General features: G+C 41.3%; 2 protein-coding genes across 2 annotated transcripts in view; both read left to right on the forward strand.

Annotated features, from left to right (window-relative positions):
• The window catches only part of utp25 (UTP25 small subunit processor component), a 43,660-nt gene extending 27,454 nt beyond the window's left edge, over positions 1 to 16,206 (forward strand). The window contains exons 7-12 of the mRNA XM_033025587.1: positions 3,016 to 3,229; positions 7,570 to 7,772; positions 8,633 to 8,815; positions 9,738 to 9,850; positions 12,570 to 12,815; positions 14,909 to 16,206. Of these exons, the coding sequence (XP_032881478.1) occupies positions 3,016 to 3,229; positions 7,570 to 7,772; positions 8,633 to 8,815; positions 9,738 to 9,850; positions 12,570 to 12,815; positions 14,909 to 15,155 (1,206 nt within the window). The 3' untranslated portion in view covers positions 15,156 to 16,206. The remainder of the gene's footprint in view (positions 1 to 3,015; positions 3,230 to 7,569; positions 7,773 to 8,632; positions 8,816 to 9,737; positions 9,851 to 12,569; positions 12,816 to 14,908) is intronic.
• Positions 16,207 to 25,925: 9,719 nt separating this feature from the next.
• syt14 (synaptotagmin 14) overlaps positions 25,926 to 26,498 on the forward strand; it is a 164,096-nt gene continuing 163,523 nt past the window's right edge. The window contains exon 1 of the mRNA XM_033025591.1: positions 25,926 to 26,103. Within this exon, the coding sequence (XP_032881482.1) occupies positions 26,091 to 26,103 (13 nt within the window). The 5' untranslated portion in view covers positions 25,926 to 26,090. The remainder of the gene's footprint in view (positions 26,104 to 26,498) is intronic.

Below are 26,498 nucleotides of genomic sequence, written 5' to 3' on the forward strand. Positions count from 1 at the left end.
ATCTCACTAAGATTAATTATGGGTGCCCCTGGTGAACACATGGTATATTATAGGTACACAAAATTACTGGAGGAACTCAGCGGGTGCAGCAGCATCTATGGAGCGAAGGAAATAGGCGACGTTTCGGGCCGAAACCCTTCTTCAGAGCTGCCCGAAACGTCGCCTATTTCCTTCGCTCCATAGATGCTGCTGCACCCGCTGAGTTCCTCCAGTAATTTTGTGTACCTTCGATATTCCAGCATCTGCAGTTCCCTTTTGAACACATGGTATATTATATTTGGCCATCTTACTCAGAGTCCCCCTCCGCTGTGCAGGACAAGAGGATTTTTCCCATCGATGAAAAATAAAAGGATTATTAGTGTTTATAAAATGTTGAGATTCTCTCTCCTGAAGGCCACGCCATTTCCGGAGCGACTATAAAACCCGGAAGTGTTGAGTGCCTCAGTCAGTCTCTGCAAGATGAGAGAGCGAGAGGGTCACGTCTCTCAGTCTAAGCGGTGAATAACACTGAACACATGTCTATTAAACTGTGAGTGTGGTTTTACAGACCTTGAATGCCCTTAATGTGGTTTGAAAATGAAAATGTGGTTTGTTTGAAATAAAGCACAGCAAATGGTTGGTGGTGGTTGGTTTGAAATAAAGCACAGCAAATGGTTGGTGGTGGTTGGTTTGAAATGGCAAATGATTAAAAGTTTAAACTTGACAACTTCCTGTTTGCACTGAATATTGATTTTAGATAAAACGCTACCACTTACGACTGTGATTTTTGGCCATCTTACTCAGCCCCCCTCCGCTCATCTGGTGCAGAGGATTCTTCCCATCAATGAAAAATAAAAGTGTTATTAGTGTTTAAAAAGTGTTGAGAATCTCTCTCCTGTCAATCACGTCATGAAGGCCACGTCCCTTCCGGTGGGAGGGGGAGGGATTATAAAACCCGGCAGTGTGGGTGTGGCTCAGTCTCTGCCAGATGGGGGAGGGAGAGATCACGACTCTGTCTGAGCTGTGAATCAATTGAACACACTGAATGTCCACTGAACAGTGAGTGGTGTTTATGTGGTGATTTGTGTGGTTTTATGGTGGTTTCACCCTGCTTGAAATGGTATGAAACTGCATTTGAATGTGGTGGCATTCCACCCTGCATGAAATGGTATGAAACTGCATTTTAATTTGGTGGACTTGAACCCTGCTCGAAATGGTATGAAACTGCACTTGAATTTGGTGGCCTTGCACCCTGCTTGAAGTGGTATGAAACTGCACTTGAATTTGGTGGCCTTGCACCCTGCTTGAAGTGGTACGAAACCGCACTTGCATTTGGTGGCCTTGCACCCTGCTTGAAGTGGTATGAAACTGCACTTGAATTCGGTGGCCTTGCACCCTGCTTCATGTGGTCGGAAACTGCACTTGAATTTGGTGGCCTTGCACCCTGGTTGAAATGGTAGGAAACTGCATTTGAAATTGGTGGCCTTGCACCCTGCTTGAAATGGAATTTCAAGGAATAACCGTGAGTCAACTGCCAGCCCACCAGCCGTGAGTGAGCTGCCAGCACATCAGGTTTGAGTGACTGAGCTGCCACCCCAAGAATCCATTTGTCCCACAATGTCCATATTAGCCCTCTGGAAACCAGTCCATTCATCCCACAACACCCATACTAGCACTCCAGAAAGCCCCCCCCCCCTTCCCCCTTCCCCACTGGCCACCAATATTGGAATTGGTGGACAGGTGGAATATTGCATTGGGGGACCAGCCCTCCCATGTGAACATGGGACCCAATGGGTCCCACTTAGTCTAATAATATTATGTCTCAACAAGTAAACAACACCAGTTGCCATTAGCTTGTCTTCAATTATTGTCTAACAACCTGATCTTCTGTAATGAAGATTTTGCAAAGCTCCAAAAAAAGTGAATAGACTTTTCATTATTTGATTATTCATTCTGGAAGCTTATGATTAGCTGGGTCTCAACTGCAGGACTGCAGTTCAATCCATTCTATTATGAGCTTTACATGCTTAGATGTGGGCTTTTCCATGGTAACGTTACCAGTACACTCGTACCATTCTTTTGAAACCCAGAAGATAAAAATGATGCAGAGAAATGGGTTGTAGACACAAAATATATGGAGTAACTCAGCGGGAGAGGCAGCATCTCTGGAGAGAAGGAATGGGTGACGTTTCGGATCGAAGACTGAAGAAATCTGAACAAGGGTCTCGACCGGAAACATCACCCATTCCTTCTCTCCAAAGATGTTGCCTATCCCGCTGAGTTACTCCAGTATTTTGTGTCTACCTTTGATTTAAACCAGCATCTGCATTTCTTTCCTACACAGAGAAATGGGTTACCTGCTAAGTATAAGAGAGATATGAAACAACTATTGTTAACCAAGGAAATTAAGAGGTTATCGAAGTTGAGGGAGAAAACTTGTAAGGATGCAAAAGTTGCTGAAGTCTTAGATGAATTCAGAACCCATCAAAGTAGGCCAACATTTTAAGAGAGAAAAAATAAACAGTTCCGCAGTTCTCCATATTTTCTCTTGAGACCCCTCCTTCCTTAGCCAACAATGGACCCACCAGGCACCACCCTGCCTGAGGTCATTTGTGGCTGGCCCTGATTGGCCCTCTTCATTTCTCTGCTAGCTCTTCATCCCCCCCCACCCCCTTCTTTCAGTTTGAAGAAAGGTCCCCACCTGAAACGCACCCATTCTTTTTCTCCAGAGATGCTGTCTGACCCGCTGAGTTACTCTAGCACTTTGTGTCTATCCTTTTTTGAAGATAGACACAAAAATCAAGGCAGCCTCTCTGGAGAGAAGGATTGGGTGATGTTTTGGGTCGAGGCCCTTCTTGGTTTTTTTTTTTTTTGCTCTGTAGGAGCTGGTTATAAAGCGGCTGTCTTGCTCCCTTGCGTCCAAGTATTAATACTGTTGGGAAAGATAATTTAAGGACTGTTTATCGTCCTATTGAAAATTTATTGATTGCTACTAAATAATGCTTTTAAGAAAAGTTTTTTTTCATTCACTTTCAGGTACTTATTGTGGTGCCATTCAGAGATTCTGTTTTAAGAGTGATACAAACTTTGATTAGTCTTCTTGATGTGAAAGATAAACTGGAAATAAGCAATAAAAAGAGGTTTAAGGATGAATATGGCTCTAATCCAGATGACAAACCACCAAATCTAAAACGTCCTGAAGATTATGAAGCTATCTTTGCAGGCAATATTGATGATCATTTCCGAATAGGTAACCATTGTATTTGTTGTGTTACCTAATGTTTGATGAATTGAACTGTTATCCTTACTTGGGTTAGTAACTACAGGTGCACAACCTTTTATCCGAAATTCCAAATAACGAAAAGCTCCGAATAGCGGACATTTTTTCGGTCCTTGAAGAAAGGTCCTTGAAGACGTTCACCGAGGGCGGCCCGCAGAGGTGACAGCGGAACCTCCGGTCGGTCCTCGAAGAAAGGGGAACTAAATCCCCATTCATAAAAGAGAAGGTGAGGGTATATTGCGCGGGAGGGTTAATAATTGACAATCTGCTGCTGCCTGCCCGCTGAGTACCGCCCTTGCCTGCCCTGTACCGCCGTTGCCCCCTCCCTCTGCAACTGCAAACAACCCCACTCTCCTGCTCACCTGCAAGGGCGGTACAGTTCCCAGTCTCAGCTCCTGTACAGGGGGGTGGCCGGAGACGTCAGGACCACCAGAAGCCACTCCCCGATGAGCCGCTACGGCGACAAGTGGCAGTTCGCCCACAGCCCGAGCTGCACCCCCTCATCGGGACACCGACCCCCAGGCCCACTGCAAGCACGGAGATCCCAGATCAGCAACTCCAGCCCAGCCCCGCTCCAACTCCAGAGGAACACGCTCCCCGTAGGGGCAGAAGCTGATGGTGTGCATGGTACGTCTTGTTCTTGGGGTGGCGCAGCTCGGGCTGTGGGCGAACTGCCACTTGTCGCCGTAGCGGCCCATCGGGGAGCGGATTCCTCTGGAGTTGGAGGGGGAGGGGGGTATTGTGCTGTTTGATCGACCCGAAAAGTCACCCATTCCTTCTCTCCAGAGTCGCTCCCTGTCCCGCTTAGTTACTCCAGCTTTATGTCTATCTTCAATTTCAGAGTTAAATAAAAAACACAGTGCTGGAGGAACTCAGCGGGCTAGGTGGCATCTGTGGAGGGAATGGATTAGGAGTTGTTTCGGGCCAAGGTTCATCTTCAATAGGAAGGAACTGCAGATCAGGCATGATATTCTTCCGATTAAATTGGAATTCCGAATTTTTTGTTTTCCTATTTGTCAATTTTTTGTGCCCAATTATTTGGCAGCCAATCAACCGCTGTCTCTAAGGGGGTTACGTCCAATCACCGACCAGCATCCCTTAAAATTCCAGTCCAATCAAAAATTGGTCTTCTCCCGTCCAATCAGCCGCTGTCTCCAAGGGCATTATGTCCAATCACAATCGCTGGTCACTCGGCGGCCAATCAGACGCAGTCTCCGAGGGACGTTGTGACCAATCACCGACCAGCTTCCCTTACTGATGCAGACGATGGCTGCAGCCACAGAGAGAGAGATATGCAAGAAACCTTGTTCCTAATAATGTTGTGTGCTGCAATATTAAGTTTTGTTAAGCAACTCTATTAGTAAAAGGCCATTCTCACGTTACGAGCTGACACAAGAGGTAACCCGAGTTAAACCTCGTGGTAATAACGTACGATTAACGTACGGCATTCGTGGACGCAACGTAGTGCATCGTGGTGCTAATGGCAGGTTCTCGTGTAACTTGTCTACTCTTGCAAAAAATCAAACATGTTTGAAATTTTCCACGAGTCAATTTTACTCTTGTGGTTAATAATTGAAACATTTTAACTCGATTTAAGAACGTAGTGGCCCGTGCGTTTACCTTAGTGTATCGTGAGTCTACCGTGGGAACTCTTTAACTCAGCGGGCAGGCAGCAGCAGATTGTCACTCCCTTCAGTTTCCCAGCGACATCACCTGCCACGCGAGAGAGATCATGCACTGTTGTAGGTCTCCTTTGCACGTCGGTGTTTCTGTCTTTCTCCACTCATTGTTGGCCCCATCTGTCACCACCCCCACCTACACCCCTCTGCTTCCCGGCCATGTGTGTGACCCCTTCCCTCCCCTCTCCAGCTCTCTGCCCATTGCACCGGCGCGGGGGCTTTGCACTGTCTTCACGTCGGCGATGCCAGCAGGGCCGTGCCAGTCACCGGAGATGTCAGGACCAATGGGACATCGACCCCCAGGCCTACTGCAAGCACGGAGAACCCAGAGACCCACAGCCAACAGCAACTCCAGCCCAGCCCCGCTCCAACTCCAGAGGAACCCGGGTTGCGGATGAGGGGGCGCAGCTCGGGCTGTGGGCGAACTGCCACTTGTCGCCGTAGCGGCCCATCAGGGAGCGGGTTACTGTTGGTCCTGACGTCTCCGGCCACCCCCCTGTACAGGAGCTGAGACTGGGAACTGTACCGCCCTTGCAGGTGAGCAAGAGAGTGTGGTTGTTAGCAGTTGCAGAGGGAGGGGGCAAGGGCGGTACAGTTCCCAGTCTCAGCTCCTGTCCAGGGGGGTGGCCGGAGACGTCAGGACCAACGGGACACCGACCCCCAGGCCCACTGCAAGCACGGAGATCCCAGAGACCCACAGCCAGCAGCAACTCCAGCCCAGCCCCGCTCGAACTCCAGAGGAACACGCTCCCCGTAGGGGCAGAAGCTGATGGTGTGCAATGTACGTCTTGTTCTTGGGGTGGCGGATGAGGGGGCGCAGCTCGGGCTGTGGGCGAACTGCCACTTGTCGCCGTAGCGGCCCATCGGGGAGCGGATTCCTCTGGAGTTGGAGGGGGAGGGGGGTATTGTGCTGTTTGATCGCCCCCTGCTATCCCAGGGACAGGGAGACACAGCGGCTTATGAGACTGGTGGGCAATCACTTCCAAAGTTCTGCCCACACAGTCAGTACACCTCTCCTACACTTGTGTCCCGCACTAAGATCACCCCGCAGAGAATGATTCCAGCCTAACCCAAGAGCCATGTCACCCCAGACAGATTAATGACGCCCCCCCCCCCCCCCCCCCCCCCAACCTCTCTCCATCTCAACTCACGCCTGGGCACCAAAGCAACTCAGGAGACGAACCTTGAGCTCCGTCTCACAACAATCTGATGTGCACATCCGTCCACATTCAAAGATTTAATCTCCCGTCTCCCCGCAGTGTGTAGACATGGCAGTAAATTCAATTAAAACATATCAAACCTGTGTGTTTCAAACAAATCATAAGTATAACTGCTCTGGCACTGGATGGTGCGCATTTTCCCTTTGTAGGTCACATCAATAGATGCGGCCGCTCTGAATTATATATTTAAAACAAAGCCACAGGATGGAGAGGTCTTCTTTAACACTTCCTTATTAAAACATAACACTGTTTATTAAAACATAACTTCAATCAGGATTGGCTCAAGAGTAACTCGGGAGACGAACTGGGAACATCGCAGAAATGACAAGTAAACGGGAAACTGCCGTCTACCCGTGGGAACTCGGTTAACCTCTTGATCTTTCACGTTATATCGTGCTCAACCACGACCCCTTCACTCGGGTTACCTCTTGCGTCAGCTCGTAACGTGAGAATGGCCTATAAAGGTTTGGAAATGCTTGCCTCACTCGTCCAACTTGGTTGCAGTACCAGTTGCACACTTTTGCTGTAGTGCAAGGGTATTAGAGTCAATAGAGGCAAGTAAGAGTAAATTGAATTTACAATTGTGAACATTATTGGAATAAAACTCTGCTTTTGTGTATGGTATCTTCCAGATTTTACTTTAATATAAAACATGACTAATACATTAATCCAGGAATATGCCATGTTTTGACGCTCATGAAGGGTGAAACAGGTTCTTCAGCGCACAGCATCTGCCCATTTACACCAATTCTACCTTAGTCCCATTTTATTCTTGCTACATTTCCATTTACTTTCTTGCTCCTCTCCAGGTTCAATCAATACCCTGTAATTTACAGTCCAATTGACCTATCAGTTGGCATATGTTTGGGGACATGGGTGGAAACCAGAGCTGTGGAGACCCATGTGGTCATAGGGAGAATGTGAAAGCTTCACGCCAGGGTTGGAATTGAACCTGGGCCACTGGAGCTATGATGTAGCAGTTCTATTAGCTCTGTCATTTTCTAGCTCAGTATTTGATTTTTTAGTTAGATGCGATCCCAGCAAAACATTTCTGCTTTAGCTTTTTAATAATTTCCTTCCTTAGATATTTTGGATGTAGTTTCATAAGTGGTACTTTCACTGCCTTGTCAATAACGTAATCCTTGTATCTTCCTCGTGACTGGGCTGGGTTTTTTGGGGTTTGATTATGTTGTGACTGAATTCTTCTTTTCGTGTCCATCTTGTTACAAATGTTGACCTCGCTGTTGAAACAAGTTCACACCAACCAGGTATCCCCAGGGACCATGTGGGGCTAGAAGGTTGGCGGCCACCCCACACAATAAATATAATCAGATTGGCGTTGTAGGATGAAAGAGGAGAGCATCTTCCTTGTTCACAAATTGATTTATACTTGTTTGTTTCTATAATGCAGGTGTGGCTATCCTTCGAAAGAGTATAAGATTGTATGCACCATTTTATTCCAGTGATATCATCATTGCCTCTCCACTGGGCTTGCGGACAATTATCAAAACCGAAGATGACAAGACCAGGGATTTTGATTTTCTTTCCTCCATTGAAATATTAATCATTGACCAAGCTGATGTTTATCTTATGCAAAACTGGGAACATGTTATGGTGAGAAATTTGATCCAATAGTCCCTTTCAGTGGATTGTCAGATAAAAATCATATTTTTAATACTACTAATGGTTATCCCAAGGATACATTCCCTTTAGGGCTAACTAATAATTCTAAAGATGTTTTAGGATTTGACATATCAACTGCCAAAATAAAAAATGTGATAGGTTAGGTGAGACAAGTTAAAGTTTGTTTATTGACTGTTCGTTTTTCAATACTGATTTTTTTTTTAAATGAATGGATCTCATTTTAAAGTTAAGCTCTTTTGCAATGGATATTTTATGCAAGGACAGTCTCTGTAAAACATTCATCTGATCAAAATAAAATAAATTGACCATTTCTGGCATATTCATGAACTATGTCCATTCTGGAGGAACTAAAGTAGTTTTGATTGACCTTTAAAAAAACATATCACAATATTGCACACCTGACTTTTGAAACAGCAAAAGTCAGCTCAGAATAGCAGTTTGCTGCCAAATTTAGGTTAAGTTGTCTTTTGTCTGCAGTGAATAGATGTAGTTTTGGTACTTAAACCATTTTAGAGGCTTAGAGTTCAAACCTAAGCATCCCTAGTTACAAAATAGATTTCAAAATATTAACAAATTCTATGGGTTGATACCAAAAAAATCCATCAAAGCTGCTGGATTCTTGTAAAACCCAGCCTTTTTACTAATACAATTTGGAGAGCATTTGATTGACTTGTGATTACAATATCACACAATGGTTCAGTTTAAAAGGCTAACAAACTTGTATTTCAGTCAGAACGCACAAGTACTCAGTATAGTTAACAATGCTTAGTGTTGCAGATTTCTTAGTGGAAGTTTAATTTTTTTTAGCAATATGTTCTTGTTTGTGACAGCATCTACTGAAACATCTAAACCAACAACCTCACGAACCACACGGAGTGGATTTCTCTCGTGTGCGTATGTGGAGTTTGAACAGTTGGTCCAAGTATTACAGGCAAACTTTGATCTTCAGCGCACTTCAGAATCCACAGATTAATTCTATTTATAGTAAACACTGCTTCAATTATAAGGGACAGGTATGTTTATCACGGATGTTTTAAATTGTTTTATTGTGGATTTAGCAGATTACTTGTTCAGTTTGATTTTAATTGAGTTGCAGCTAATTGAAATATAGAAACATAGAAAATAGGTGCAGGAGTAGGCCATTTGGCCCTTCGAGCCTGCACCGCCATTCATTGTGATCATGGCTGATCATCCACAATCAGTAACCCGTGCCTGCCTTCTCCCCATTCATAAATCAAATTTCTCATTTTATAAAGGTTAATCCAACTCTGGATATATTTTGGTTCATATTGATTGCTTTGTCTCTGAATTGTTCTGTTTTTTGGATTGCAGAGGCTCTGAATGGATTAAGCAATCATTTTGATATCAACATAGTATTAACTCTGTTCTATTAATTCAGCATATTATGCACCCGATAAATGGTGTTCTTATTGATCTACAATTTTTAATTTGAAATCACTGGATTGGGTAGGAATGTATTGTGTAATTTAGCCCTGCATTGAAATAAAGCAGAGTGGACAATTGGAGTGCTATTCTTTTTTTTTAAAGTGCATATTGAATAGTCTTCCCACTATTTTTCTTGCTCTTCAACGTTTAGCATTTGTATTTGTCCAAGAAATGGGTGAAAACCATGTTCTACACCTTATCCATTACTACTTTAGCTACGCAGAGTAGCTTGGTCTGCTGCAAGAAATTGTCTATTTATGTTTGGTAACTTAATCATGGCTCTCGCATTATACTGAGTAGGGAATTTGAATTATTTATGCTTTTCTAAGTGTGTGTTGCTGATATGAGTGCACTGCATTATATGGGTGCATGTGTATTTATCATCACATTACCCTTAAAGCCCAATAAAAGTTCTTTGAAACAATTTTGCTAAATTAAAATTTAGTTGATCAGCAGGACCAACGTCATGATACTGTTTCTGTCTTTTAGGTGGCTGTGAGGAATATGCCTCAAACTGGTTCAATCTGCCATGTTGTTGTGCAGTTGCCACATGTTTTCCAGCGAGTAGATGTCTCCAGCTTCACAGGATTGCCTGATGCAAGGTATTCCATTATGCTTAAGAACTTCCTTATTATAAAGAAGAAATGGATGAAGATTGAATTATAGCTTTGTCACATTTACCTAAGCAAAAATTTGAAAGTTGCATTATATTGACTGCAAGATACAGTCACAGATAAGATGGATGGCTTTTCTAGTTCATCTACGTAAGATCAATGATCTGAAACATAGAAATTAGTAGAAACATAGAAATTAGTTGCAGGAATAGGCCATTCGGCCCTTTGAGCCAGCACCACCATTCAATATGATCATGGATGATCATCCAGAATCAGTACCCTGTTTCTGCTTTCTCCCCATATTCCTTGATTCCGTTAGCTCTAAGAGCTATATCTAACTCTCTCTTGAATACATCCAGTGAATTGGCCTCCATTGCCTTCTGTGGCAGAGAATTCCACAGATTCGCAACTCTCTGGCTGAAAACCTTTTTCCTTATCTCAGTCCTAAATGACCTACCCCTTATTCTTAAACTGTGACCCCTGGTTCTGGACTCCACCAACAGGGAACATTTTTCCTGGATCTAGCCTGTCCAGTCTCTTTATAATTTTATGTTTCTATAAAATATCCTCTCATCCATCCAAATTCCAGTGAATACAAGCCCAGTCGGTCCATTCTTTCATCATATCTCAGTCCCACCATCCCGGGAATTAACCTGGTGAACCTATGCTGCACTCCCTCAATAGCAAGAATGTCCTTCCTCAAATTAGGAGACTAAAACTGCACACAATACTCCAGGTGCGGTCTCATCAGGGCCCTACACAACTGCAGTTGGACCTCCTTGTTCGTATACTTAAATCCTCTCGCTATGAAGGCCAACATGTCATTAGCTTTCTTCACTGCCTGCTGTACCTGCATGCTTACTTTCAGTGACTTGATGTACAAGGACCCTAGGTCTTGTTGCACCTCCCAATTTCCTAATCTGACACCATTTGGATAATAATCTGCCTTCCTATTCGTGCCACTAAAGTGGATAACCTCACATTAATCCACATTATACTGCATCTGCCATGTATCCGCTCACAATGGTCATAGATAGATTTCCTGTACTACTCAGGATCATTTGACGAGAATGCTGCAGACCTGGGAATTGACTACACGGTTCATCCATGATTTCTGATTGATGAACACGTGTATCATCTTATTTAGTATACAATCTTCTACATGCTTGCTGATGAAGTGGCACATTCTCTAGGTTAGGTGCAGAGTCCTTAAATATGGAACAGGCCACCGACTCAAAGCAGTCGCAAGGATCTCATGTATTAACTCGGACCAGCCAGCACTGCACGACTTTCTGGAATTGATCCTTCCGCTTCAGTTTCTGCTTGTCAGCAGGGAGTAGAAGCACAGCCAGGTGATCAGATTTCCCAAAGTGCAGTCTGGGAATGGGTGGTATGTGATTTTGATGGTTGTGTGCCATTGATTAAGGGTGTTTGGGTCCCTTGGTAGGGCAGGATCAGTGCTGATAGTATTTTGGCTGCATGATCTTGAGGTTGACCTGATTATCCTGGCTATTGTGTACAAAGCCTCTGGGTACTTCCTTTCAAGGCTATTGGTGGTCTCCTTAAAGTTCAGTATAGCTATCTTTGTGTGGAACCAAATGAGCTGGAGCAGATTTTAAATTAATACTTCTTACGGCACATTAAGGTGGATAAATCCCTAGGATCTAACCAAATGCATCATCAGAGCTTGTGGGAAGCAAGGAAGGAAACCGTGGAGCCTCCAGCAGCGATATTTGCATTGTCTTTAGCAACAGCTGAAATTCCAAAAGACTGGAAAATGGCTGATTTTGTACCATTATTTAAAAAGTGTGGCATGGATAAGCCAGGGTACTACAGGCCAATGTGCCATATGTCAATGGTGGGAATGTTGTTGGGAGGGGATTCTTAGGGACGAGGTCTACCAGTATTTGGTTAGGCACAGTGATTAGGGATAGTCAACATGGTTTTGTGCATGGGAATTCAAGCCTCACAAATCTGAAGGTGGTTTTTTTTAATGAGGCCACTAAGAGGATTGATGAGGTCAGGACAGTGGATGTTATCTGTATGGTCTTTAGCAAAACCTTTGACAAAGGTCAAATTGAGTTAGCCAATTGGCTTGAAGGAAGGTGACAAAGAGTTGTTGTGCAGAGTTGTTTTTCTGGTTAGAAGCCTTTGTCTGGCCACCCTGGCGATTCCCTTTTTCCTCTTCAAGCTGCTGGGGGAAGATACAGGGGTTTGAAAGCCCAGACATGCAGACTTGAGAACAACTTCTCCCATGCTCTTAGATTCCTGAACCATTTGCTTCTTTCACACCCCCTTACCAGAGGTGCTGTCACATACTCTTAGTCTTAAGTCAATCTTATTTGGTTATTCCATTATTGTACTTCAATATTTTTTGTACTACTTTGAATTGTCCTAATCTTCACCATTCTGCTCTTTTTACTTATATTTGTTGCATTTATCAATACTGTATGTATCCCCAATGAGCTTCATGTGAATTAGGATGTTTTTGCACTCTGGTGTACATGCCAATAAACTAATATGAATCTGGGATTAGCTCAGGAAGGCACCTTGGTTGGTGTGGACGAGTTGGCCTGATGGATAAGTTTCCATGCTATATAACCCAGACTCTACAGATATGATTGTGCAAAATATAATTATTTGTAGTGTTTCTTAAAAATCTTAGAATATGTGATTAACATTTTTTTTTAAATATATACTCCTCAAGGTTTGAATTTTTCACCCAGAAGATTTTGCCTCAATACAGAGAAGCGGTCATGTCCCACACATTAATTTACATACCAATCTATTTTGATTATGTGCGACTCAGGAATTACTTTAATCGTGAAGAACTGAATTATTCTCATGTTTGTGAATACAGCAAAAAATCAACGATTAATCGAGCAAGATACCACTTCCTGAAGGGAGAGAAATCTTTCCTCCTTTTCACTGAACGGTTCCATTTTTATAAACGGTGAGATATCTAAGGGGGCATTGTTGTAATAATTATGTTAATAGACCAGTAACCTGGAGGGCAAGACCAAGATCTCACATTGAAAACTGATTCTAACAAGTAGAAGTATCATTCATGGTGACTGAGATTGTTGGAACATCATTAAAGGCCTGGAAATAGAATTGTTAGCAAACATATAAGCATGTTACCAATGCCTACAAGATTTTATGCAAGTCTCGCCATCACTCTGAAAGTATCTTGACTTCAGAGGCCATAGAAGTCAGAAAGACAGATTGCCATCATTTTCCTGTGAGCAGTAAATTCTCATCTTGCCAACAGCAACTATGTTCCAATATTCCAGGGCTATACAGGATGATTTTTCATTATCAGCTTTGCTTTTTCTCATTTACCCATGAGCACTCTGTATACAAATACTAAATGGCACTCTTCCATTCCTGATCATAATAATGCAATATTTTTAATTCTGGAGGAATTGAAACAACAAGCTAATTTTATTAAAGCTAGTTGACATGAGAAAGAGAGTTGATTTAAACAAACCCTGATCTGCATACCATTGTGCTGAATCCCAATGCCAAACCTATTTTTACACTAATCAGAAATCGTGAAATTGAGATCAGGTCAGATGTTGCTTCATGGTTTATCAGATTAATTACAAGCATTATTGATATGCATATTAGGAGTGTTGGTGCTTCAGCGTTTTGATATTTTATAGCTACTTTTTGAGACCTTGTCAAATGTAATGCTGTTTCTCTTTTTGGAATAATTAAGTTCATTTCTGGTCAATTATGTTGTTTTCCTTTTAGTAGGCAATTATTTGGAAATCCAGGCAGACAGAAAAAATACTTACAGAATTTTAATGAGTCACATCTCTTGTTCCCACTGTCTTTGGTGCCTTGAAAATGTTGCACCAGCAGCTGTCCCTGCTGACAAATCTGCCCACTCCCTAGAGTGAATTAAACACAATTGGGTTGCACTTTTTTTGCTGGCCTTTGAGGGGGCATTTAAACATTTTATTTGGAGGAAGGTTACCAATATCTACTTTTTTTAAATGAATTTTATTTAAAATAGGCTAGGTGACAAGCATATTTTCTTAATTGTATTTTTTCCAGATTTCTATCAGTAATTTGAAATTGTTTGTCTATTGTGTCATAGAGCATGGAATAAGGACGTTTGACATGCCCAGGCTGTGTTGACTGTGTCAAGCATCCCTTTCCACCATTCTACCCTTCCAGCACATTCTCCCATCCATTTCTCCCTTTACCTACACACTATTGGCAATTAACAGCAAGTAACTAACCAACCCACATGTCTTTTTGGGCGTATGAGGAAACTGAAGCACCTAAAAGAAATCCAGGTGGTCATAGGAAGAAACTCCATGCAGACAGCACCCGGTTCATCAGAGCTGAGAGAATTTGTTTTCAATTATTCGCACCGTTAGCACTCTTAAACATATTCATGAATATTTTTGGAACAAGGCTTTAAAAATGCACCCAAATTGTACAAGTTTATAGCAGAATTTGTATTGTGATTATGCAAATCAGATTGAGCAGAATTCCTAGCAGGGGAACAGTTTAAGGACAAAAGTTATCAAATGTGTAGTTTGTGCCAAGGACACCATTTGCATTGAAAATGGAAAAGTAACACAATACGTTTTGTCACGTTAGGTGCTTTAATGTATGTATATAATATCGAGCTTATGTACACTCTTGAACTACTGCACTGGCAGTAGAAAGGAACTACAGATGCTGGTATATACTGAAGATAGGCACAAAGTACTGGAGTAACTCAGCGGGTCAGGCAGCATCTCCGGATAAAATGGATGTGTGACGTTTCAGGTCGGAACCCTCCTTCAGTTAGAAGAAGGGTCCCGACCCAAATCATCACCCATCCATTTTCTCCACAGGTGCTGCCCGACCCGCTGAGTTACTCCAGCACTTTGTGTCTATCCACCGGTAGTAGGCTGGGCAAATAAATATTACTATCTTAAAAGAATCTTGCTTATTCTGATGAAATAGAAACAAACTACATATCTTATTGTAGAATACATCTGATCATTAAAAATTGTCATTAACATTATTTTTTTCTCAATATAGATATACCATCAAAGGCATCAGACATCTTATTTTCTATGAGCTTCCCACATATCCACATTTCTATAGCGACATCTGCAACATGCTGAAAGCAGAAAATAGGGGTGATGAAGCATCATGGACATGCACTGTTCTGTATTCTAAGTATGATGTTCAAAAGCTAACTCCTGTGGTAGGAGCTGAGCGGGCTGCCCAAATGATACAGTCCAGTAAACCTGTCCATTTGTTCGTAACAGGAGATGACTTGTAAGATAAACCAAGGACTGGTAATAATTCAACAGTTTGACATGGCTAGAGTCATGCTTGGGATTTAATGTACTAGCCTATCATTCAATTGTACATTTGTTTTTTAAAATCAGGAATACAACACTCGTAATTTTATGTATGTCAAATTTGTAGATAATGCTTCCTATGTAATGTAAAATGAGAGCCATTGTGATTAAAACATATGTAATCATTTTTTTGCTGGATTCCTAAGGCAAAAATAATAACTATGCAGAAAATAGCCAAATGTTAAAATAAACTGCAACTCTAAAATTTTCTGTTGTGAGCCCATATTCTAAAAATATATAATTTCATTCTCATTTTCATTGATTATAAGACAGTTTGCATTTCAAGTGAAAAGTAAATTATAAGCACATCTTTTATTTCTATAGCTGTTAATACATTGATTTATTTTGGGGATGTAAAATTCCTGTTTTTCATCTTTTGTCAAATTCACTAGTGAATTTCTCCATGCCATTAATACTGGTTAAAATTGCACAGAATTGTTTAATTTTTGCGAAAGCGGTGAATGAGGCTAAATTCTATTTCCTTTTCTCAATTTTCTCTCTTGGTGCTTGTACCATTTAGCTATGATGGGGACTATCAGTTCTGGTTCTTTTTAAGAAACTTTTGCATCTGAGAGCCCATATTAAGGGGAAAGGTATTTTATGGTTGAGTAAAATTTTATTTGATTCAAGCAGCTTCTGTATTGATAAGGAATATCTCCTGATCATTACGCACCTTTCCTACCAATAACGCACATGGGTTTTATGATTGACTGCGCTTTCAATCTGAATTGTCCAGTCATAATATTTTGCTCAGGGTTCATCTACATGAGATCCTTCACGTATGCACAAGGGAACTGTCCTGCATCAGATTTATATTCCATTTTGTAAACAATCCTTTGAGATTGCCAATAGACCAAAACCTCACCATTCTTGAAGTACTTTGACACTTGAAACATTTTGAGAAATTATCATACTGCCAAGAATGAATGAAAACATAATCGTGTAATAAAATGCTTCAACTAATTTCTACATTGGATATAAAGTTGTTCTTCATATTAAGTTTGAAAACATTCTTTTTGCAGCATTTAAGGAATTAAAATTTCAGCAATCTATCATGGAGGGATGAATTGAAAATAGAGGGCAGCACAGTGGCGCAGCGACAGAGTTGCTGCCTTACAGCGTCAGAGACCTGGGTTAAATCCTGAGTACGAATGCCGTTGGTACGGAGTTTGTATGTTCTTGTGACCGTGTGGGTTTTCTCTGGGTGCCCTGGTTTCCTCCCACACTCTAAAGACTTGCAGGTATGTAGGTTAATTGGCTTCTATAAATGGTAAATTGTCCCTAGTGTGTAGGATAGTGCTAGTGTACGGGGTGATATTATTTAAATGCAATGCGAGGCCCTGGTGTTGCTGTTTACGGATGCCACACTCAGCTCCAGGACTGTTTGGACCAGCAAAATCAGTTTTCTGGATCTGGAAAAGATCATTTCAGGAGTACTGAGGAAATTCTTATCTGAATCTGTTGAAGATACTCCTGCAATGATTTTAGTTAAATAGAATCTAGGATTTGACTCAGTGACGATGAAAGCAAGATATTCTGGAGAGAAGCTTGCAGGAAATGATGGCAGTTCCATGCATCTGCCACCTTTTGCCCCCATAGATTATAAAAATTGTATCTTTGTGAGGAAAATTCAAAGTCTTGACAAGTTGCAGTGCTGTTTCTCATTGATATGCATTACAGCCACAGTGCTCCAGTTGAAGAATTTGAGATGGAAGCTGAGATGACCAATGAATGTTGTATTACCCTCGATTAAAGGAAAATCTAAATTGTAAATGCTGCATCAGGACAGGGTTTTAACCAGTTTTGGGCTGAAACCCTGTAACCTGATGCAGACATTCCACTTTGAACATCGACCATCCCTTTCCATGCATTGTTGCTGCCTGACCCACTGAATTTCCCCAGCAGATTGTTTGTATTTTGAATTGATAGGTTTGACAGACTGCTGACTGTAATCGCCTTTACAGCACTAAATATTTAAAAGCTCAAAATTAAACTTGCCTGCACCAGATAAACAGAAGTGGGTTAGAATGAGTTATGAGCTGCAACACAATCAGATGACTCAAATGACATCCCACTTGTGGTTTGTCGTTATATCATTCAGATCACCTGATTACAATAGAATTGTGGGAAGACTTTCAACCCAGCTGTTGTCTGAACAACCAGGTGTTTGTCAGCAAATATTTTTATCATTGTTCCAATTCAAACATTGAAAATGAACCTAATATTTAATGGTTTTCAAACTTCTATTCTACACACCCTCTAAACTTAATGTCACTGGCTTGCAGCAAAGAGAATGGTTGTTTTAAGTGATTTCGTTGATTTACTAAAACAATATAATTCATTTTCAGAATAGATAAAACAGTTAATGCCGTATACTAGAGAGAACCATCTACATTTATATGCAAATTGGCACAAACTTGGAGCAGCAAAAACTGCATTGCAATTTTTTTGTTTCTTCATAAAGTATAATTTATGAAATGCTTGCCTTCCTAATTTATAGAGTGGCAATGAATAATTAATTGTCATAATTTGGAGTCAATCGTATATTGGACAACCAATTTGTTTTATAAAATTTAGAAAATTCACAATGTATAATTGTGTAAGATTAACAAGTTCCCAATGCTGGAAATCTGATGAGAAAAAAAAAGGAATTCATTTGAAATACCCAGTAGGTCCATCAATGTTAGTGAAGTGAAAGCATTTCCCTATATTTAGATGTCCACAATAGTTTCACTGCACCCGAAATAAGGGTCTTGCATAATCTTAACATTTAGTTTGTTTTTATTTTAATCTTTTGTATTTTAAAACCAAAAGTTTTTTCACTTCTTAATGTGTATCTGTTTGTGTCATTTTAATGACCTGTATAAATTCATATCAATTGATTGAAAATAATAGAAAATGCATTTTTTATTGTTTTCATTATTGTGTGACTTGGGATGATGCATATAGTTCTACATGCACTTGTGTTTTCGATCTTTGGTTTGAGTCATGATGCAGGGTCTTAACCCAATGTATCAACTGTCTCTTGGTCTCCATAGATGTTGCCTCACCCACTGAATTCCTCACGTAGTTTTTTTTGCTCCAGATTACTATACCTACAATCTCTTGTGAACCCAAAAGAAAACAGTGTTTATGTTTCAAGGTGGAAGGTTCTCTCCCATTTGCTCTTTTATTCAAAATATCTTGAAGTGTGAGCAAATATTACAATTCTTATTTTTTTTGAGATACAGCATGGAAACTGGTCATTCAGTCCAGGTTGACCATCAACCACCCGTTCACACTAGTTCTATGTTATCTCACGGTCTCATCCACTCCCTCCACACTAGGGGCAATTTACAGTGGCTAATTAACCCAAATGTCTTTGGGATGTGGAGGAAACCAGAGCATCTGTGAGGACATGCAAACTCCACACAGACATCAGCCAAGGTCAGGATCAAACCCGGGTCTCTGGCACTGAGGAACCAGCTCTTCCAGCTGTGCCACTGTTTTTGAACGCCATCTATTTTATATAGATTGAAGCTCTTTTCTTTCATTTATCTTCAGGGAATCAATCACATTTTCTCAATAAGTTGCCGTATTTGGCTCTTTATCAGGTATGGAATCTGACAATCCATGAATGTTTACAATCTCTTCCTCAGTACTTGAATCGTTTTATGTAATCCCTGCAACAATTTATTCAAATGTTCCAGTCACATTGCAAACATTCAAGGTAACAATTCATTACATAATTCATTGCTCACACCAAGACAACCAACAAATGTGAAAATTATTAATGGATTTTTTAAAATGGTACTGTGATGTGCAGAACCATTTTCTTACAGCTTTCATTTCATTTATCTAAATATTTAACCCAACCTAATTTTATGACTTTAAATCAATAATTGCCACTGTTATTATCCTTTCTACGGTATTAAATCTAAAATGCTCAATTTGTTTCAACATTTCGATAAACCACTGTAATGTTGGGCTAAATAACGTGATAGGTATTTAAAGGGCAATAACAGAATTAAGAAAAATATTACAATGTTGCAATCTGTCTTTTAGCATTTAAGATGGCATAAATATATTCAGGTGTTAATAATTTTACCCTGAGATTTGTTTAAAATAATGAACTAATTTTCATATATTGTGATGGCGTTTTTCAAAGAGAAATTATTTTCAGAATATGTAAGTTTATTATTATCATGTGTACCAAAATACAGTTTTTTTTGGTGTTGTATGGCGTGCTATCCAGGGAAACCATCAGTACATCTGGAACTGAAAAGGAGCAAATAAACAAAGTACTGAATATAATGTGACAGCTACAGAGAAAAGGAGCTTAAAAAAAGGCAAGGGCTGATACGAGATAGATTGGTAGATCAGGCATTTGTCCTTTCCATGTGAGAAGCCACTTGATAAGCCTTTGGCATAAAACGCTGGTATGCAGTTCGGTTAATGCATGGTCTGAATAGAAAAGAATCCTGATAATGTTACCAGCGTGGACAAGTTGGGCTAAAGTGCTTTTTTCTGTGCTGTATTATTCCTTCACTAAAGGTGTTCCAGGCTTGTAAATAACTTTTGTTGTAGTTGGGTGAGAGTTCTGGTCTGCTCAACGATATATTGAACTGAATATCTAAATAAAATCTTCTGTTGGCCACTTTAAGCTCAAAATCGATAACTTGCAAATGCAGAACTTAACTCTCTGTAGCTGCCAAGCTTTTCAGATCCGATTGCCACTGATTACTTTGCTGCAGGATAAAAATATAGACATCCATGTAGCAAACTTCAGAACCTCAGGACTGTTGAAACTACATTGCAGCTAATGCACTACATTTGAAATATTGTCAATATTAAACTGTCAACTTTAATCAAGCTGATGAAAAAGAGTAATGTAATAATGGGTGATTAGTGATGTTGATTGAGCGAAGGAACCTGTTTCCTGCTTTTCTTCAGAATAGTGTCACAAGATCCACTACATCTAACTGATAGAATAGTTGTAGTCTCGGTTTAAAATATGGTCTGAAGGTGCAGCATACAACCGGTAAGTATTACACCGGAGTGATATTTTTTCATCAAAGCCTTCTGACTTACAGGTATGTGTGTTACAGTGAGCCATGGTTTTTAGAGGACTGATGCTGAATTGTTATTTATTAGTGCCATTGCTAAAAGGAGAATTTAATTGCAACAAGAAGTATTTTCCATTTATTGCCATATTTAACTGCATTGTCATTTGTGTTTAAGAAGGAACTGCAGATGCTGGAAAATCGAAGGTAGACAAAAGTGCTAGAGAAACTCAGCGGGTGCAGCAGCATTTATGGAGCGAAGGAAATAGGCAACGTTTCGGGCCGAAACCCTTCACACTGATGTAGGGTGGTGGGGGGGGGAGAAGAAAGGAAAAAGGAAGAGAAGGAGCCCGCGGGCTGAGGGAGAGCTGAGAAGGGGAGGAGACAGCAAGGGCTACCGGAAATTGGTGAATTTCATTATTGCCCTCTGCCCTTTGCTATCGGAAATGTCCTCATTCTTCAGGTAACCTCCCCTACTATAGATGAGGCTCTCACCAGGGTCTCTTCCACTGCTCTCTCTTCCCCCCCCCCCCCCCCACTCGTAACAAGGGCAGAGTCCCCCTAGTCCTCACCTTTCACCCCACTAGCCGTCACATACAACAAATAGTCCTCCGTCATTTTCGCCACCTCCAACGTGACCCTACCACTCGCCACATCTTCCCATCTCCCCCCCTGTCTGCCTTCCGCAAAGACCGCTCCCTCCGTAACTCCCTGGTCAATTCTTCCCTTCCCTCCCGCACCATCCCCTCCCCGGGCACTTTACCTTGCAACCGCAAGAGGTGCTACACCTGTCGCTTTACCTCCCCCCTCGACTCGATTCAAGGACCCAAGCAGTCGTTCCAGGTGCGACAGAGGTTCACCTGCATCTCCTCCAACCTCATCTATTGCATCCGCTGCTCTAGATGTCAGCTGATCTACATCGGTGAGACCAAGCGTAGACTTGGCAATCATTTTGCCGAACACCTCTGCTCGGTCCGCATTAACCAACCTGATCTCCCGGTGGCTCAGCACTTCAAGTCCCCCTCCCATTCCGAATCCGACCTCTCTGTCCTGGGCCTCCACCATGGCCAGAGAGAGCACCACCGGAAATTGGAGGAGCAGCACCTCATATTCCGCTTGGACAGTCTGTACCCTAGCGGCATAAACATTGAATTCACCAATTTCCGGTAGCCCTTGCTGTCTCCTCCCTTTCCCAGCTCTCCCTCAGCCCTCGGTCTCCTCTTCCTTTTTCCTTTCTTCTCCCCGTTTCCCCCCCCCCCCCCCCCCACCCTACATCAGTCTGAAGAAGGGCCGAAACGTTGCCTATTTCCTTCGCTCCATAGATGCTGCTGCACCCACTGAGTTTCTCCAGCACTTTTGTCTAACTGCATTGTCAATTCGGAGACAATTAAGAATCAGCCTGAATAGTGGACCATATTTATGACTGGATAAGGATAATAGGTTTATTTCCCTGAAGGGTATTATGATAATCTTATGGCTTCATAAAACTAATCAAAATATTGGTAATTGTTTTTTAACTTCCATCTTTGCTTAATTGCTTAAATCTGTATTTTCCCCAATTTATGTGGTGGAGTTTGAACTCTTATCTCTGGAACAATGGTCCGCAAGTCATGTTGCCGATTCATCAAACAAATCTGTGATGCCAATGGCAATTTTTTTAACAGATGAGTGATTTGGTTTGTGAGATCATCAATCAGATAGTGGCTAAATTATTCAACCCAAGATCTCGGATTATTTAGATTTTAGACTTTAGAAGCAGTGTGGAAACAGACCCTTTGGCCCACTGAATCTGCGCCAACCAGTGATCTACCCGAAGACTAGCCTGTGCCCCCTTCCACTATCTTGCTGATGCTGATTGAATATCAATTGATGGACTATTCTACACACTAGGGACAATTTACACTCTACAGAAGCCAATTAACCTGTAGACCTGTACAAATTTGGACTGTGGGAGGACACCGGAGCACCCGGAGAAAACCCATGGGGTCACAGGAAGAATGTGCAAACTCCATACAGCCAGCACCCGTAGTCTGGATCGAAGCCGGGTCTCTGGCGCTGTAAGGCAGCAACTCTACCACTGCGTCACTGTGCCGCCACAAATTATTGGATTATGAATAGCGACAAAGTGGAAAATATTAGAATGATGAATACTTGATGTGTCTTTGTCGCATTGTGTTCCCAATTTCTTGCCGTGTCCCGACGTGCTGATTCCATCCCTGAAGATTCAACCAATCTTGAATTATTCACACATGGACAAAACTCCTATATACCAACTTCAGCAGATCATTAGGACCATAAAAAATAACTATTTACCTACAAATTGCAACTAAGGTACCTGATGGTTTAAAACGGGCACTGAAATGGAGGCCCGAATAACGAAGTGTAATAAATACCCTTGTCTTCATCCACTGGCCTGTGCTCCCTCCTTGGTGATTGAACAGCAATTCTTGGGCTATCTTGTCATATTTTCAGAGATTCTAATTAACAAGATAAACAATCAATGAGTTCCTCTCATATTTTTGCAGGTGCATTAAGTACAATCACTGATCAAATATCTTCAAAATATCTGGGATGCTATTAAAATGACATTGCAAATAAGAAAAAATAAATAAACTTCAACTACTTTTGGTTTTGCTTGGTGTTTTCCAAATACCATATTAACAAATTCTATTACAACAAAATACATTCCTTAGGTATTTTTTTAATTTCCAATATATACTTCTATGGTGAGAATTTAAAAAAAAAATTGAATCCAAGACTTTGTTATCACTGACCATCACAATGCTAGTGCTGTCCTCCTACCTGACCTGCTGTAAACTTGAGGTTTCTCCAAAATTCCACCCTTGCATCTTAGCTTGCATCTATATGGTAGCTGAATAAGTCACGTTAAAATTGTCATCCTTTTTCTCAAATATCTCTGGTTGCTAACCATTTGCTTCCTTTGTAACCTTACATTATCTGGGAACTTTTCAAGATATGTGTTAGTTCTGGTTTCTGGTTCATCCCTAAATTTAATCTTTCCAACATTGTTGTCTGTTCCTTTAGGTACCAAAATCCAAAATTCACCCTGGAACCTCTTCATCCTTCTCCATTTTATCCCTTCTTAAAACCTGTATTTTTAATCAAGCTGTTTGTCATCTGTCCTAATATCCTAATAAGTCATTTGTGACCTAGTGTCAGACTTCATTACATAATGCACATAGAAGGTGCCTTGGGACACTTCTGCTACATTAAAGACACTATTTAAATGGAAGTGGTTGCTGCACTTGAGAGACTGGATATATTCCAACAAATGGATTCTCACAATACGATTAAGGATCAATCTAGTTTTATAATTATAATTGCCATATATCTGATGTAACACTTCATTTGTGGTATGTCTCCTGGGGCCAAAATGAATTCATATGATGGATTCTATCATATCCTCCTCCACCTTTCACGCAAATTACATAAGAAATAGGTGTAAGCCATTTGGCTCTTAGTATTTACTTTGCCATTCATCAAGATTATGGCTGATTTGCTACCTTAATGCCTGCACTCTCCTTTCCCCTTGATTCCCTTAATATCCAGAAATCTATCAATCTCTTTTAAATGAAATTAATGACCATAAGACTCCTTAAAGTAAGGGGATTGGAGTCCCTTAAATCTGCTCCACCATTCAAAATGATCAAGGTTGATCATATTTTTCTTCTTCATCTTTCCACTGCATAACCCCGATTCCCTTACTGATTAAAAAAAGAAACATTTATAGAGACACAAGGAATGGCTTTCAAAAATAATGTTGGAGTAACTCAGTAGTGCAGGCAGCATCCCTTGAGGACATGAATAGGTGATGTTTCAGGTCAGGACCCTTCTTCAGCTTCAAATATAAGCAAAGGGTCAATCTCCAGAGGTTTCTGGGGTAAAAAATGCAGTTTTATACTGCTTGTCGGAGAGGGATTTCCTCGGGCTGCTAGCCGATGAAGAAAAATTGATCGGATTTCCGTTCCCGTTTTTTTTTTAATCGCTAGACAATTTAATAATTGGATTAAAATAAAAAGCGACTTCTAACGCTCTCAAAAACAAAGGGTAAGCTGTTTATTTTACATATAATTTTGCTTCTTGGGGTGGCTTTAATCTAATTTTACGTTGCGAACATTTTATTTGGGCCCCATATGAATCGGCAGTGTCTTTCCTGCCGATATGGGGTTCAAATTCACCACAACTGCAACGTTCCAATCGATCGCATTCCAGAATCACCCACTCGCAAGACGACTTAAATGCTCTTTTTTTTTGGACAATTATGTCATAAGAGCATCTAAATCATCTATATTTTGTGTTATTGTCCATCCACAATCAATATTTTTTATATACTAAATATACACAACAGCTTTAGCCACATTTATTGTGCAATAATAATTTTGATTATATTGAAAGTGGATGTTTCTAGATTAATTTATGGGAATTAAATTAAATTCCTTCCATCTGGCATATGTTCATGACAGTGAGATTTAAAAATCATGTTATAATGTGAATTCTTGTGTGAATGGGATTCGTTTGATATTTGGATACTTAGGCTATTTAAAAAAATTATAATTTTCTTAAGAAATAGAATCTACAGGACATTCTTAATGGGAAAGTAGTGGGCGGAAAGGCATTTCATGCGTGGTTTTAAGAGCAAAAACTTGTAGTTTACAATGCCAAAATTGAAAAGTTGAGGAAAAACAAGGTGTACAGAGTTGCTTATTAATTACAATCTGAGGAGTATGATGATGCTACTGATTAGGGTATGCCAATGTACCAGCTAGCAACTGATCTTCTCCATAAAGACTTGGTCTATTGCAAGAAATTGTAATTTATTTACCTATCTGTTACAGACTTACAGCATATAATACAATAATATTAAAGTTCTGATCTTGAGAATATCACATTTTTGAATTTTCAAGGCAGTCTGGGTGTTTATTATTATTTCCGTCACAACGGTCACTTTTGTAATTAGCTACAATTAGGTAACTAACTAATTATAGACTTTATTTTCAGGACATCCAAGTAAGATGTTTTATATTTGTTTCAGAATGCTTCAATCTATAATAACTGAAATTTTCATTCAATTCTCTTCATTTTTAAGAAAGTTATGGGCTTTTGACTGTCCTCAATCACAGCTTTTGTGTTAAGTCAATGGAAAAGCAATAGGGAACAAGATGCTAATTTCCGAGTATGAGAATGGCCATAACTTTTTTTAATACTGAAGATATGAAAGTGAATTAGGTATCAAATTAAAGTTCTTTTTATGATTTATCTGGTGGGATAAATTGCAGACTTGATTTTTAAAATCTCAAAATGTTGTAACATTGCTATCCCATCTCTTTCAAATTTGAATTGTATTTACCTTTCTCATTGTAGATGTATCCAGCGCTCTTTCTCTCCCATTCTCGATTACTGGTGTGAATTGTACCTGTCCCTGTCACCCACCCCTGTTTCTATATTGATTCTCTCATTAATAATGTGCCTGTCCCATCCTACTCATCTTGTATGCCTATCTCCTGTGACAGTGTATCTGCTCTGTCACCCTTACAAGGAGTAAACCTCCATCTCCCCCCCCCCCCCTCTATGAGCACCACCTGTCGACCGAGAGCACGCGCGCTCGTGGACGCGCGCTCGGGGCGGGCGGTTGGGCGGTCGCGCGCCTGGGCTGGAAGGTTCCGTGTGCGTGCCGGTGGCGACGCCGGGTCCCGCTCCCTCCTTCTTCCTCCTCTCCCCTCATCTCCACCAACCGCTCCCCGGCGGCGGTGGCGGAGGCGGCACAGTCCGGCTGGATGGATCGACAGCATCATGGCGATTGATGGTGAGTAGACGGCAGGAGGCCCAGCGTTCCGGCTCGGCCGGGTACCGGCCCCGGCCCCGGCACCGGCTGCTGGTGCTCCCCTCACTGGTTGCCAGGCCCCAAGTGCAGGCGCTGCCGTGGATGTTTCCAGGGCGGCGCTGGTTACCGGTCGCTATCCTTGGTGCTGAAAGCCGCACGGCGAGTTGCAGCTGTCCGACTGCATGTTGAATCCGATGTTGTTTACAAGTGGAGTGGCTTGATGATCGGAATAGGAATGTGCGCCGGTTTCCCCCTCCATCCCCAGCGTCACTGAACATCACCCCAGGTGTCTGCTGCTGCCACCCCGGGAGCCATTTCTTAGCACAACAAATGTTCCAGCTCCCTGTACAGGGAAGGTTAACACCGAGCAGCTCTTC

The sequence above is a fragment of the Amblyraja radiata genome, chromosome 8, assembly GCF_010909765.2.
Source record: "Amblyraja radiata isolate CabotCenter1 chromosome 8, sAmbRad1.1.pri, whole genome shotgun sequence".
Classification (NCBI taxonomy): domain Eukaryota; kingdom Metazoa; phylum Chordata; class Chondrichthyes; order Rajiformes; family Rajidae; genus Amblyraja; species Amblyraja radiata.